This window comes from Netta rufina (assembly GCF_964035555.1).
Source record: "Netta rufina genome assembly, chromosome: 1".
Taxonomy (NCBI): Eukaryota; Metazoa; Chordata; class Aves; order Anseriformes; family Anatidae; genus Netta; species Netta rufina.
In genome coordinates, this window is record NC_140123.1 from 183047556 (window position 1) to 183061518 (window position 13963).

At 42.5% G+C, this 13963-nt stretch overlaps 1 protein-coding gene across 4 annotated transcripts in view; it reads right to left on the reverse strand.

Moving 5' to 3' along the window:
* Positions 1-6012, reverse strand: part of AASS (aminoadipate-semialdehyde synthase) — a 30515-nt gene extending 24503 nt beyond the window's left edge. The window contains exons 1-7 of one of the 4 annotated variants that reach the window (XM_084282283.1): positions 5970-6012; positions 5121-5247; positions 3783-4003; positions 2461-2637; positions 1762-1846; positions 1044-1111; positions 784-930 (exon numbers count right to left, since the gene is read on the reverse strand). In XM_084282283.1, the coding sequence (XP_084138409.1) occupies positions 784-930; positions 1044-1111; positions 1762-1846; positions 2461-2637; positions 3783-3995 (690 nt within the window). In that variant the 5' untranslated portion in view covers positions 3996-4003; positions 5121-5247; positions 5970-6012. Of the gene's footprint in view, positions 1-783; positions 931-1043; positions 1112-1761; positions 1847-2460; positions 2638-3782; positions 4004-5120; positions 5248-5752; positions 5938-5969 lie in introns of those variants that run through there. The other 3 variants (XM_084282284.1, XM_084282282.1, XM_084282285.1) reach the window with 3 other exon arrangements.
* Positions 6013-13963: the final 7951 nt, after the last annotated feature.

Genomic DNA, 13963 nt, shown 5'->3' on the forward strand with positions numbered 1-13963 from the left:
GAATTTACATCACTCCCCACTACTGCAGAATGCCTGGCCCACGATCTAACATCTGTTTTGTATTTCCAACAGCAGAGCTGAAAGGCCTCAACTCAGCCACAATAGACAGCTTTGCTGCCTTCTGAGGAGCAGTTTCTCTTTAGGGAAGACCCCTGAAGCCACTCCTCACCAACCAGGATGTTCTAAAGGCAAAGAACTTCAAAATGACTTTCCCAAAGAGCCGTGACTGCAAAACATGGGCCTTTCAGACAAGCCATCCATTTTTCCAGAAGGCACTCATTTACATGACAATGCTTTCTCTTTAGAGCTGGAGGCTTGTTAACTGGTCTTTGTTGCCAGAAGCACGTGTCTTTTCCCTACCTCCTAGACAACAGCTCCAAAGTCTGGCATTTGTAAGCCACATCAATGTTACTGAAAAAGAGAAAAATCCTCAAGTATTAGAAAGGTAATTCTTTCCCCGTAATTTACCAGACTGATTCAACACACCTTGTGAGCCCAGAGGGGAGAGAGGGAGACAAAAATCACACAGGTGGGAAAAGAGACAGGAGGAGTAAGTCTTAACCCATTTGTCATGGTTAGAAGTTAGCATAGTCAGCCTTGTCAGGCATGATCTCACATTAAAGGCATTTGTTTAGGGTACTTAAAAATTCTTATGGCATTGAAAAACCTGAAGTGCAAGCAAACAAAATGAACCTATCTTAACCCATTTAACCTGACGCATAAAATGCCAAGAAGTTCTATTAAAAGTAATATAGTATTTCACCCTGAAGACAGAATTCTTACCTTAGAAACATTACCAGTGCCTGTAAACACGAATGTCAAGGGCCCAACTGACTTTGGCATCAGTCCCAGAGAAATTTCATACCCGGCATCACGTACTGCCTGCACGGCCTGACTGCTATTTCTGTAGTTATGTGCCATCCCAATGTGCTGAAATCAAAGGCACAGAGTCATTAGATGGGATATTTGCCACATCCAAATACTGACGATTATTCAAAACCTGTACATCATTTTGCTGAAGAACAATATACATATACTCTTACCATGAAGGGAGTGTGATGTCCCAGGGCTAAAAACCGTAATCCCAATCCATGCAAAATGTTGATCATTCCTATAGGTTAAAAAAAAGAAAAATCACACCATCAGTGTTAATTAAGAATATACACAGTTAGAAACTGCAGAGACTTACTGAAGTCTAACATCATCCTGGATATTTTTGCTTGTGATATAATATTGTTACTTATAAAGAAAGTCTATACAACACCAGGGAAGGAGAAATTCAATAGCAGGCCATAACCTTAAGCCTGCTGTTGACCTACATTATTCATTCCAACACTATTTAATACTTGGATATCCTTTTATCAGATGCAAACACATCACCAGACTCCAAAGAAGGAGATAATACAGAGAGCTTCCTGAAGAAACAACAGAAGCTGTTTCAAACCACAGGACAGTCAGCAACAATATCCTTCAAAACTCTCTTCAGTTGACCTTGACATGAAGTCTGCCTCAGGTTAGCTGAACAGATGAATGGGACTTCAAAACAACATAAAATAGTAGATTTGCCAGGAATCCATGGGACTGTTTGACACATAGTCTGATCAAAAGCGGGCAGCACAAAACAGAAAGCAAAAAAGCTCTTAAAAGCAACACAACAATTAAAAATGCATTGCAAAGCCCCAGCGTTCAGGAGACATACAGAACCAGAAGTATTACAGGAAGTTACTTGGTGCAAGCCTGCCTTTACTTTATGCACTATACCTGCTACACCAGCCCACTTTCCAAAGGCCACAACTCGCATTCCTTTATGATCAACCATTTTTTCATAGTCAAACAGTCGAATTTCCTGAAAATACATAGCAAATTGAATATTAAAATTTCCCGTGAATGCACAGTCAGTGGCACACTGCTTTCCTAGGAACCACCTTTTCATATGCCTTTGTCATCCTTCCCGATAGAGGCTGATAGGAAGATATGAGGAAGGCAAATAATTCAGAACAAGATTTATGTATAAAAATTAAAACATAAAAACTACATTAGTCTCTGCCTTGCCTGTTCACCCTTGGCACAGAGCACCCCCATAGGCCACTCCAACCTCTGCAGGCCACATCTCTGGCCAAGAGGTTGCTTTTGCTTGGTTTGTTTGTTTTGTGCAAATTGGCTGCATCCCTCAGTCAGGGCCAATACTCCCCACAAGCCTGTGTTCACGCAGCATAAACATCTCCTGAGCACACACCATGCTCACAGCTCATCTGCCTTACGCACATACACACAGTAGCACTGCAAGCAAGAGATCTGCTGGGCAAAAAATACTCAGCTCCAGGCAGGGATACTGAAAATGGTCCTCATCAGCTATCTACGCATATACATGTTGGAAGCAACCATACAAGGCAGCAAGCTTTCTACCAGGACTAAGTTCAGTTTGAGCTCCACGCTGCTCCTTGTTCTGACAGCATTTACCTGTCTTAGAATCTCATCCAAAAGGGGCATGTTTGCCTCCTGGGCTTTAATAGTATGAGAAAAGAAGGCATAGTTCTTTTTAGGAATTAATTTGTCCTCTGGAGGTCTCTTCACACCCACTATCAGAGAAGCTTCAGAAATGTCTTCCTGAATAATGCCACCTGCTTTGACATAGTCCTATAAAAGACAAAAATCAAGTATATGTTTCTGTTTCTTTCCATATTCGTAGCTCTAAGCACAAAAGCATCTCAAGCAGAGGACAAACAGAAAATTCTACAAAGTAGAAACCAGTTACTGCATGTGATAAATTCCTAAGTCTCATTTTCAAAAGGGGTATCAAACATCAAACTGAATTTCTATGCTAATATACTATTATATGAGGCTAAAACATAGTTACATATTAGCAAAATTCATCTTAAATTCACAGACTACAAAGAGAACATTTTATTACAGTTAATTATAGTATTACAGTATTACAGTAATGAACAGCCCTTTGTAATGTGTTGAAACACTTGGAAATAAGTTTAGAGAAATCTGACAAATGAGTCTGATGATGTACGATTTTATAAAACTGTGTAAGTCCACGCTGAAGACCAACTTCTAAAAGAATGTTTATCCATATGAAAATATATTTTTGATCCCCCTTAACTCAAAAACATTATTAAAATTCCAGCCTTCAACATTGTACTTGTGTATCTAATGTGATACATGCTTTGGTGAAAACCAGCATTGTGTCTTAACTGAAGGGTGATAGCGCAAGTGATCACTAATTCCCTACTTATGTTTCAGTTTTCATCTGTTGGCTCAGATACCTTAGAGCAGTGTTACCGCTGCTACAAGAATTGTAAAAGCTCTCAGTCCTGAAGCCCACAGCATTAAAGAAACTTTTCTTCTGATTTTACACAAGGAATGGGATTCAAGCAGGAGTGGGATTCACAATTGGAAGATGCATAATTCATTATTTTAAAAAAAAATGCTTATTTTTTAGTATTGCCTCTATAAAAACAGAAGAGAAAAACCCATCAGTTTTAAATTAATCCCCATGTCTCTACTTCAAAAGCACCTTGCACTTCTTCAGAGACAGGTGAAAGGGAGAGTAATCATTAAGAACAGCTCCAAAAACCCACTGATGTGTCAATATTAATTACATTAAAAGGCTAAACAAACTAGTCCTTTTTCCTTACACCAGGACACAGTAACTTCTCATTTAATAAAATGAGTGATAGGTTTTCTCACGTGCATCCTTCGAGTACTACTTTTCCTGCACTATGCTTAACAGTCAAGCTATTGGTTTGCTCATCTAACTCAGAATGGGACCTTACCTTTTCGTGGATGGCTCTCCGGTTCGACGGCTGCACCAGGACTTTGTACCCCATCTGTGTCAGTTCCTTAACATGCTTTGGTGCTAGGGGTGCTCTCCTTTCCCATGCATTAACGTCTTCTCTCCTGATTGCCAGCACAGACTTGTGATGGTGCCGACACTTGGCATGACGGAACGCACACTTACCGTTTGTGTGACTGAAGGCTCGGAGCATGGTAAAGCCTGATGGCAGCAAAGACAAAGGAGTAAAATAACCCTGCTACACAGATACTTCAAACATAATTTGTGCAAAAGTTCTGGTCTCCTTTAACATCTGCTGTATAACACAAACCAGGTATTTTATACTCTAGTTACACCCTACTTCTGTGAGACAGGAATTTGCTCTCATTCCTAAATGGCACTAAGCCAGCGGGTACTTTGGTGCATCTCAGATTGGGGGGGTGGCCTTAAAGAAACAAGCTGCTTGTTCTACTGTAAACAAAGGCTTTCAATGTGTTCATCATAACAACTTTTTTTTTTAATTGTGCTACTTTTTTTTTTTTTTTTAAAGTGGAAACCTAAAGATACCAATACATTTGCCACCATAAACATGCAAAGATCAACCGCTTCTCAAAGCTTGCATCAAAAGAAGCAACAACCAAGCAATAAATACATTGAAGAAAAAAAAAAAAAAAGTAGAGCACAGGCTGTAATGCAAGCAGAAGAGAAAGAAGAGAAAGTCCAACATGTGAAACCAATGCTAAGTATGTGTACATAACTAAGTCTTACACAAGTCGAAAACCGTGGAAGATAAGAAAGAGACCACAGCCATTTGCTTAGCAGAGATTGTATATGTGGTCAGGAATGGAATGTTTTCTTCCTAATTAAAACATTATGCAAAGTGAAAAAGCTTCCTTAGGAGAGATTCCATAGCAGAGGATTATCCCTTTACTTCTTCTCTCCTCTTCTTCACTCCTACATACCACTGCTCAGCTCTGCTGTGAATGGCAAGGTGTCAGCACCACATACCTGGGAGTCTAAGGACTTCAGGTGTTCATGTGATTAAAAGATGGGGATCTCAAACACACGGCCTTTTAAGACGTGAATTTCCTATTCACAGCAATTTTAACTGATGGAAATAACTAATTAAACCTCTAATATTCCAGTCACTTGGAAAATCCTGTTTGTCCTCACGCCTCAATCTTGTAAAAAAATATGTATCTAAGCCTTTAAAGGTCCTATCTAACTCCAGGCTTGCTTAAGGAGAAAAACCAGTCTGCTAAAGAAAGTATTAGCAGGAGCACACAGTCCTCCATGCAAGCTCTGCGGGGGCACTCCTACTGTCACCACGCTCGTCCACCTGCACAAGCTGATGTCCAGAGGCTGGGGCTGTATGATCCTGCTGCAGATCAGCACACTCAGAGGGTCCTCGGGGAGCCTGTCGGTGCCTCGTGGAGCTCGAGGAAAGCTGGTCGCTCACTGTTACCCTGTAATATGATGGCGAGAGCGGTCAGCATGGAGAGCTGGCTGCCCGCACCCAACCCTGCAGACCTACGGGGAGAAAAACACGGCTCCCAAGAGGGAGCTGGACAGGGGAACGGGGCCGGCAGGCAAACACTCGCCGTGACCTCTGGCAGGCCCAAAGCTCGCAGCGGGGCCTCCCGGTGCGTGCCCAGGCTGACACAGTGGGGCCACAGGGCCGGGGCTGGCGCCGACACTGCAGCAGCACCGGGCAACGGGGCAGGGGGAAAACACGGATATATATTAAAAATAATACCAATATGTTAAAAATAGAGAAGTTTGCACTTAAAATAACAATAGTAGGTTAAAAATATAGATATATACATTAAAAATGATATGTTAAAAATATAGATGGACGTTAAAAATAAATATAATTGTTAAAATATACAGGCATACATTAAAAATAATAATAGTATATGTTAAAAATAGTAATGCATATTAAAGACGATATAAAATTATGAGTAAACACACAGCAGGGACGCACGGGGCGGCAGCACACGGCTGCGGAGCGGGCCGGCCGCCCTTCCCCGGGCGGATTTTCCCGCTGGAGCCCCGTTCACCCACCGCCGCCACCCCGAAGCGTGCCCCGGGCGCTGCCGCCGTGCCCTGCCCTGCCCTGCCCTGCCCCGGCCCCTGGAGGGCCGCGGAGGGCGGAGGCGGCGGCGGCCCCGGGCAGCGCCGAACCTACCTCGGGCCGGCCGGACGGGGGCACGGCGGCGCTGCCCCCCCCCTCCCTTCCCTCCGCCCGCCGCCGCCGCCGCCGCCGCTGCCCCGGTCCCGCCACCGCCCCGGGGCGCCAGCCAACCACCGACCGCCCTCCGGCTACACCCTCCGCCGGCCGCCAATGGGGAGCGCTCGCGGCGTGGCGTCACGGCGGGCGCCGGCAACGCCTCCCCAACGCCCCCCCCCGGTTCCTGGAAGGGGGGGGCGGGGGGGGTTGGAAGACCCGCGCCTCGCTGCCCGCTGCCCGGCCCGAGGGCAGGTGGCCCTTCGCAGGCGGCTTTCTGCGCAGTTTGCTCGCTCTTCTGTAAAGCGTGCCTTTTTTCAGCCGCAGCTTCTCGTATTTAAACTGGCACATGGGCTGTTTTTCCCTGTTTTGTGTAAGTCATGTAATCACAGAAGCATTAAGGCTGGAAGAGACCTCCAGATCGTCTGGTCCAACCATCCGTCTACCACCAATGTCACTCACTAACCCACGTCCCTAAGCGCCAGGTCCAACCTTTCCTTGAACACCCCCAGGGACAGTGATGCCACCACCTCCCCAGGCAACCCGCTCCAATGCCCGACTGCTCTTTCTGAGAAGAAATGTCTCCTAATTTAAAAGCTTATCCTCCCCTGGTGCAGATTGAGGCCATTCCCTCCAATCCTGCCACTAGTTACCTGAGAGAAGAGGCCGACCCCCAGCTCCCCACAACTTCCTTTCAGGTAGTTGTTATGCTAACTAAAACCCAAGCACTGACAGTGATTCAGAAATCCTGGGCCTGGCATGTTTTATTCTGTCGAGAATTAATTAAAACTATACCAAGGTGTGCATGTAGCTGGCTTCCCTACAAACTACACTTTCCCTGCACTTCCTTTCCAGTTTCCCTACTGGAAGGGTGGTCAGTGTACCCATGACGAAAGCAAGCCCTAAGCCAGTAAGCCCTGAAGGAGTACATGCTATCCATGTCATTACTCAGAACAGCTTTACTGAAGTGGGTCAAGTTTCCGTCAGTCTTCAAGTTGCACAAGTTTCCATCAGTCTTTAAACTGCATAGTTGTTTTGGGATGTGCCACTGAGCACTGTGCATGCATTAAATAATCCACAAGCCTATGACATGTTGTGGAGCTTCCAGACTCCTGATCATATAACCCTTTCTCCATGAAGCAATCATAGAATATGGACTTTCCCTACTCTGAGTCTGTTTTGCCCATCACAGTAATTGTTGAGTGATCTCCCTGTCCTTATCTCAATCCTTTAGCCCTTAGCATCACATTTTCTCCCCCTTTCCCTTTGAGGAAGGGGAGTGAGAGAGCAGTTGTGGTGGAACTCGGCTGCCCACCTGAGTAAAACCACCAAAAGGGGCCCAAAGCCCCACAGGACTCAAGGTGCAGCCTCACCACAGCAGAGTACAGGGGGACGATCACCTCCCTGGTCCTGCTGGCTACACTATTCCTGATACAGGCAGTAAGGATACAAACCTACAAGGATAGGTTTGGCAGTCAAGCAGTAAGAGAAATGAACAGTCCTATGTTTCCTTGGAGCCCAAGAAACAGTGAGACAGGATGAGTTTTCACTTGATCCCAAAGATTTTACTCTAGGAAATATTGTTGTTGCACAAGGGTGTTGTCTATGTGTTCCCAATGTCTAATTTCCACTTTGAGGACTTAATAAAACACATATAGGTCTGTAAGTTATATGTCTAAAATATAATGCCTTTTAGAAAACGCATCTGTGTTTTTTTTTTCCTGTTTTATTGGTAAAAATTGCTTATTTGGAGGAAAATTCAGTTGAACTGCAGAAAGTGTAAATTAAATAGTGAATTATAAGAATTATGTCATTCTTTGGTCTTCCTACTCAATGATTCCAAACTACTCATAAGAAATGATTTTCTTATTTTTTTCTTCAGTTTAGGATGAAAGAAAAATATGGAGTTTGCTAAGGAAGGCAATGTTGCCATGTGCAAATTTCCTTGTCCTTTTTTGTTCACAAAATTCAATGAAATATGACTGTTCTATCTGCAAAAACATGCAGTTATTTGGTGGATGCAGAATTTAATTCAACCAGGACACTGTTTGCAATACTCATGATCCCTTATCATTTTGTGTCAATTCATCATACTGATCACTTCATACTGAAAACTAGTAGAAAGGGCACAGATGAATACACCATTATATTCCTGCATAGTCTGGCTTTGATTAAATTATTGAGAGCATTTTGGAAGCTGCTTTGGCTGTTGAATGAATTGCGGGGGGGGGGGGGGGGGGGGGAGGGAGTACTGCATTTATTGCAATAGGTAGGCCTCAATGAATATACTGAAGAGGTTTTTTATTATTACTTTGTAAGCTTCAAAAAAAATTGGAGGTTCTTTCTTTGAGTAAGATGTTATTCAGAGACTTTCTGCAGTATTTCTTTACTGGGTTTAGCACCTCATTATTTCTCAGTACTCTTCCAAGTCTCGCAGATAGGAATCCAAACCCAGAGAAATAAAGGATTAAGCCCACAAAGTTTTCTGCCTCACACTGGAGCTCCCCAGGCTTCAGCTGGGAGCCCAGCCTTGTGCTACAAGGAAATCCATGGAGAAAGCTATGTACAGACCTGGGCAGAGCATGCCAGGAGAAGGCTCCTGAACCTAACGCTGCCCAGAAAGGAGCTGTCTGCTTTTTCCAGGAGCTGTCAGTTGTGAGCTCTCTACAGGAGTTCAGCATCCTTGCCAGGCCAGGTTAGCCTTTCTAATGGAAATGACATGCACATGTTCTCCCTTATGCCCCGTTCTCTGGTCTGGCCGCTAGCCAAATGCTTAGAGCACTCCACTGAGAGGCCAGGGGCATTTCTGAAACCTGCAGTGTCATTGAAAACATCATCTTAAAAGCATACAACTGTAGCACAAGCACTAGAACACTGGGGTTTGTACGGTGAGCCTCTTTTAGGTTTTTGCACTGGAAGATTGTTTATATAAATTGCTGCTTATAACTGAAGGTTTTTATATATCTGAGTCACCTTTGCGTGTGATGGTAATGAAAAATTTGTTTACAAGTCCCCACTGTCCTTTGAGGGATCATGATATGATTTAGAGACAAGACACCTACCTACTGGATTGGCTCCTGTAGGTAAGAAAGGTAGGCTGATTCCTAATTTGAGGATATTGCTTGGATATAAGCAGCGCTGAAGCTCCAGTGAGCTCAGCAGGAGCAACATCTAGACACAGTAGTGGATTTTAAAAAAGCAGAGGTTAAAACCATTTTTTAACACTAGAGTATTTCCCTTTCAAAACACTTCTGTTGTATTCTTTACAATAAATAAAAATGGAAAACATTGGGTTTTCTACATTTTGGTTTACTGATCCTTTTCATATCTTGTGCTAAGGCTGGGCCAAAATATGACTGTATTCCAAAAATATGACTCTTTTCCAATATATATATACCAATATATAAACCAATGATCCATCCATTTCTGTTCTCAGAGTTATACGTGGGTGACTGTGGCTATATCCAGCAGAAATGGAAGTGCAAACAGAAGGAGTAGAGCAAGTAAGAACTTGAACAAGGTTCTCTACCAAAATGCCTCTGGGAGACTCAAATTCCACTACAGATTTCCTCTCACTCTGAATGGAGATTGAGAATTTTAATGGCACCCAACTTTAAAGGAGTCGTTTAAGTCTTTTCCTTCATCTCAGATAGACCAGGTGAACTGCACTCCAAAAGTTCCTATTGTGCTCCATAGAGAAAAAGGCAACCTAGGTGACCAGAGGGCTCTGACACTGTGCCAGTGTAAAGCCAGGTGAGATGGATTCCACCTGTGTACTGTGTTCCGGAAAGGGAAGGCAGAATTGCTTAAAATGAATAAAGCAAAATTGGAACTGAGGTTTTATAAAACATGCTAGTGTGTAATTGGGGCTGCTTTCTATAATAAATGCCTCCTGTTTCGTCTTGACTGTGATTCCATCTGTCTGACGATCCCTAATTATAAGGTCTGACTCTTACCCAGCTGGAACGCTTTTTACTCAGCACTGTGGGGGGAGTGCTGACTTCCATTACGGTAACAATAAACTCCCAGAGCACCTAGAGAGAGGTGGGCTTCAGAAATTTTATTCTTAGAGTATCAAGGATAAACCTTGAATCCATTGAAGTCAATGAAGAACTCGCACTAACTTCTGCTGGGCTAGGATTTCTCCCTAGGTCTCAAATGAACAGGGGAATTGGCATCCTGAAGAGATTTTTGCAGACTGTGTCTCTACCTGTCAAACTCTGTTTCCCATTTAATTCTGGTTTTATACTGCAGAGATCAAGAAGTTCCAAGAAGCTTTCAGGCTTTCAGTCAGAATGAGGCTATTGAAAAACATGACCTTTTATTCAAAAGCCACTACCTGCAGTGGCTGTTGACTGCCACTGTGAATGCTGACCTCGCAGCAGAGTACTAGACATCACTGAACAGCACAGTGTTGTATTCTTTACAACCACATAGAGAATATATTTAAATTCCTATTGCCCACGAGGGGAAATTGCCATCTCTCAGGGCTTACAGCACCCCTGCATAAAGACCTTCTGCTTTTAGTAACTCTTGAGGTTATATCTGGTCACATTTGTACCCACTGGAATTCACAATAGTGGCTATATCCACCAGACAAATTACTACTTTTGCATTTCCAGTGCATACTAGAACTGCTGATTCAAACTGAGATGCCCTTTTCAGTCATTCTCTTAATTCCTCATACCTTACATAAGTATTTTTAAATTGCCATGCTAATACACCCAAACACAGAAAACGCCAGCCTGCACTATCAGATCAGGGAAGTGGCTCACTCGAAGACAAGTACTAGGTTCATTGCAGGAACCTGCAGCCGCTTAGCTAAAATAATCCATCAGAAATATACATCCATAAGAATCTTCATTGAGTCTATTAATTAGACTTACCGTTGCTCACATTAGCAGGGCTTTCAAGTCAATAGCAATCCTCCACTAAGTATGGATCCGTAGTGTGAATAAAACCAAAACCTGGGCCTTCTTTTGAAAGAATCAGGGTTTAGTGCTTAAAGAGGCCATTAAGGCAATTATGCCATAGCTGCATTAAAAGCGCAACCTTGCTTCTGAAGCTCCTTTAGCAAATAATGGTTGTCCCTGCCTTATCTCCTCCAGGAGCAGTTGGTCTCTGTCGGAAAGTGCTGACCTTACATAGAAACAAAACAAAACAAAACAAAACAAAACAAAACAAAAAAAAGGAAAAAAAGGTGACAGAAAAACAACAGCCTTTTGCATTTATTTAGCACTTTCCACTTTTGTACCACTAATGTCTTCATCAATTCAGCAGCATGAGAAAGTGAATTGCGTCCTTTTCAAAGCTGGGAAAACTGATACAAAAATTATGTTTTGGCTCCTGATTTGCATTCAGATCAGTGTTGAAACAGAAGTTCAGGGATTCCTGAGTCATATTTTTTTGCAAACCTTCTTGATTGTTTATCATCCTTTAAATCACTGATGACTTAAATATGATTTCAGCAAAACCTTGAAAATAGTAAGAAGCATGTATAATGAATGCTGACAGGTTCTATGCTGGCACAACCTTCTGTGTAGCCATGTAGTAATATAGAACTGAACAGGCTAGAGGAGAAAAAAAAAATAAAAATTAATGGGATCAACTTTTCATATTGCAGTACAACTCAGCAGGCAGCATCCTACACAACTGAAGGTGTGCGCAGGCATGGGTACTGAGTGGGGCAGGGATGGGAGGAGGGAAAGAAGAAGTCTGCTTAAGCCACTACTGCTAATGAAAAGAACAAGAATGCACGTTGGACTGTTGCCTTAATATCCCAGGGTTCAGCTTCACCATTGAGGAGTACATGTTGAAGCAGGTCCTGAAGCATGAGCTGTAACCAAAATTTTATCCAAGAATAACAACCAGCTGTCCCCAGACTAGGTCTCCAATGTGCCCCTGCACATTGATCAGGGTGATTCCTAGATGTCATAACATGGCAATGCTGGAATGTCTTTCGAAAAGAATAGTTGATTCATTTCTTAGAAGGAACATCTATTTTGACCCAATTTGTGTGCATTGCAAAACACAGAAATTACTCTTTAATCTAGTTTTCTGTTTTGTTCAGTGGTTTAGCTGTAACCTAACTGTGGTTAAATTGGAAGGGAAATTCCCAAATCACCAGAAGCTGTGGGTAAAAAACAGGACATGATTTAACGAGTATTTTGCATTCCTAATTTCTATGGTGCACTAAAAAAGAGCTAACACGGACATAAATAGATGAAGAGGCATATAGAGAATTATCGTGTTTCCATTTTTTTGAAGTGTAGTAAGAAAAATACCGAAAGATGTTTCCTTTTTGATTACACATGTAAATAAAACCATTCCAGTTGTCGGCCTGTGTGTAGTGAAGCTAATAGTGACCTCAGCTATATAAATTAAATGTGCAGATCACTTTATACAATATGACCATGTATAATAAATGGATTTCGCTGATTATGGTTTGTCATGACAGCCCACCAAAACATAAGAGTGTGTTGTATATAAACAACAAGGTTTATTTTAGCTAGATGGTGTGTTATCTGAATATGGAGTTCATGTTCATGTTCATGGTTCAGTTGGCACCAGATTTTCCTGTACTCGGATCAAAATTCTTTGAGATCAAAAGCACTCCACACTGAACCAACAGAGATTATCAGCTACACATAACAGAGTACCTTCAGCTCTTCAAGGGAAGAAGCTACTCTTTTCACATTTCCCCTTGGTTTCAGAAGGGCAGCTTCCCTGTAACATGAGGAGCACATTTTGGCCTATACAACAAAATTTGTTTATGGTTGTCCATGGTTGTTTAAAGTGAGAATTGATTCTCTAAATGTAACGTGGTTTTTCAAGCAAAGGTGCATATCAAGCATAGATTGGTTACAAATACTCATATCTAATTAAACTTTTTTCCCAGGTTTTGCTAACCTCCACGCAGGCAGCTACTTACACCTTTAGCAGGAAGGCCAAACGTCTGATGATGATTCTCTTCTTCTGGTCACGATGTCACCTCCAGCATCTGCTACCTGACACTGTCTGCAGAGGAGGTAAATACCAAGTTTATGTCATTTTGATCCTCAGTTCTGGCATTGCAGAGGAGTAGTGAGAAAACAGACTTGCTATGTGGGATGCAGGTACGTTAATTGCCATTTCACAGTGCATAGTTCTATTATTAGTGCTTCTTTAAGGAGTGACAGATTTGTCTTGGGGATTACTTACTTTCATTGCTTTTGTTTCCTCTAAGGTCCATAACAGCTCGTAACTCTGTACAGTCAAGTAGAATCAACCTACTAAGAGGAAGAAGATCTGACAGTCCTAAAAGTAATGAAGTATCTACCACACTCTCCTGTTTATGAAAAGAACCAAAAGAGTAAAGAAAGTGCAGAGAGTTTAGTCCCTTCATGTGGGACATGTGGGAAACATGGGCAGATCATGATCATGATGGGTATACTGGAATCATCTTCATGCTAGAATTATGGAAGACAAAACTCCACTTCAGCAGCTTTATATTGGACCCTCTTATTTGCTGGAAACAGTGATAGACAAGATACACAATAATTTTTGCTCTAATTTAAATGCTTTCAACATTTATGATGTTAACCGTTTGGAAAAATATTTCTGGTAACAGCATTGTTTTTCTTGCTTCACAGTTTTCCTGTGCAAATCCTCAACATACACAGTGGGATCCACAGAAGTAAATAGAGAATTCAGAAAGTCCTTCAGAAGAGTGGAATACTGCTTGAAGCCTGCCTGCTTGTCCTTCTTCGTACCTCTGTAATATCAGATGTGGAAAGGTGCATGCGTTTTGCCCATCTGTAACTCTGTCAGCACCCCTTGTCTGTTATTCCAGTGGCAAATCTGGCAGATCTGCAGTTTTCCACAGAGAGACAGAACACTGCAGCCCCACTAGAAGATGATCTTCAGGAAGCTGAATATTGTACTGTGTCTGGCTGGGATGGAGGTAACTTTCCCCA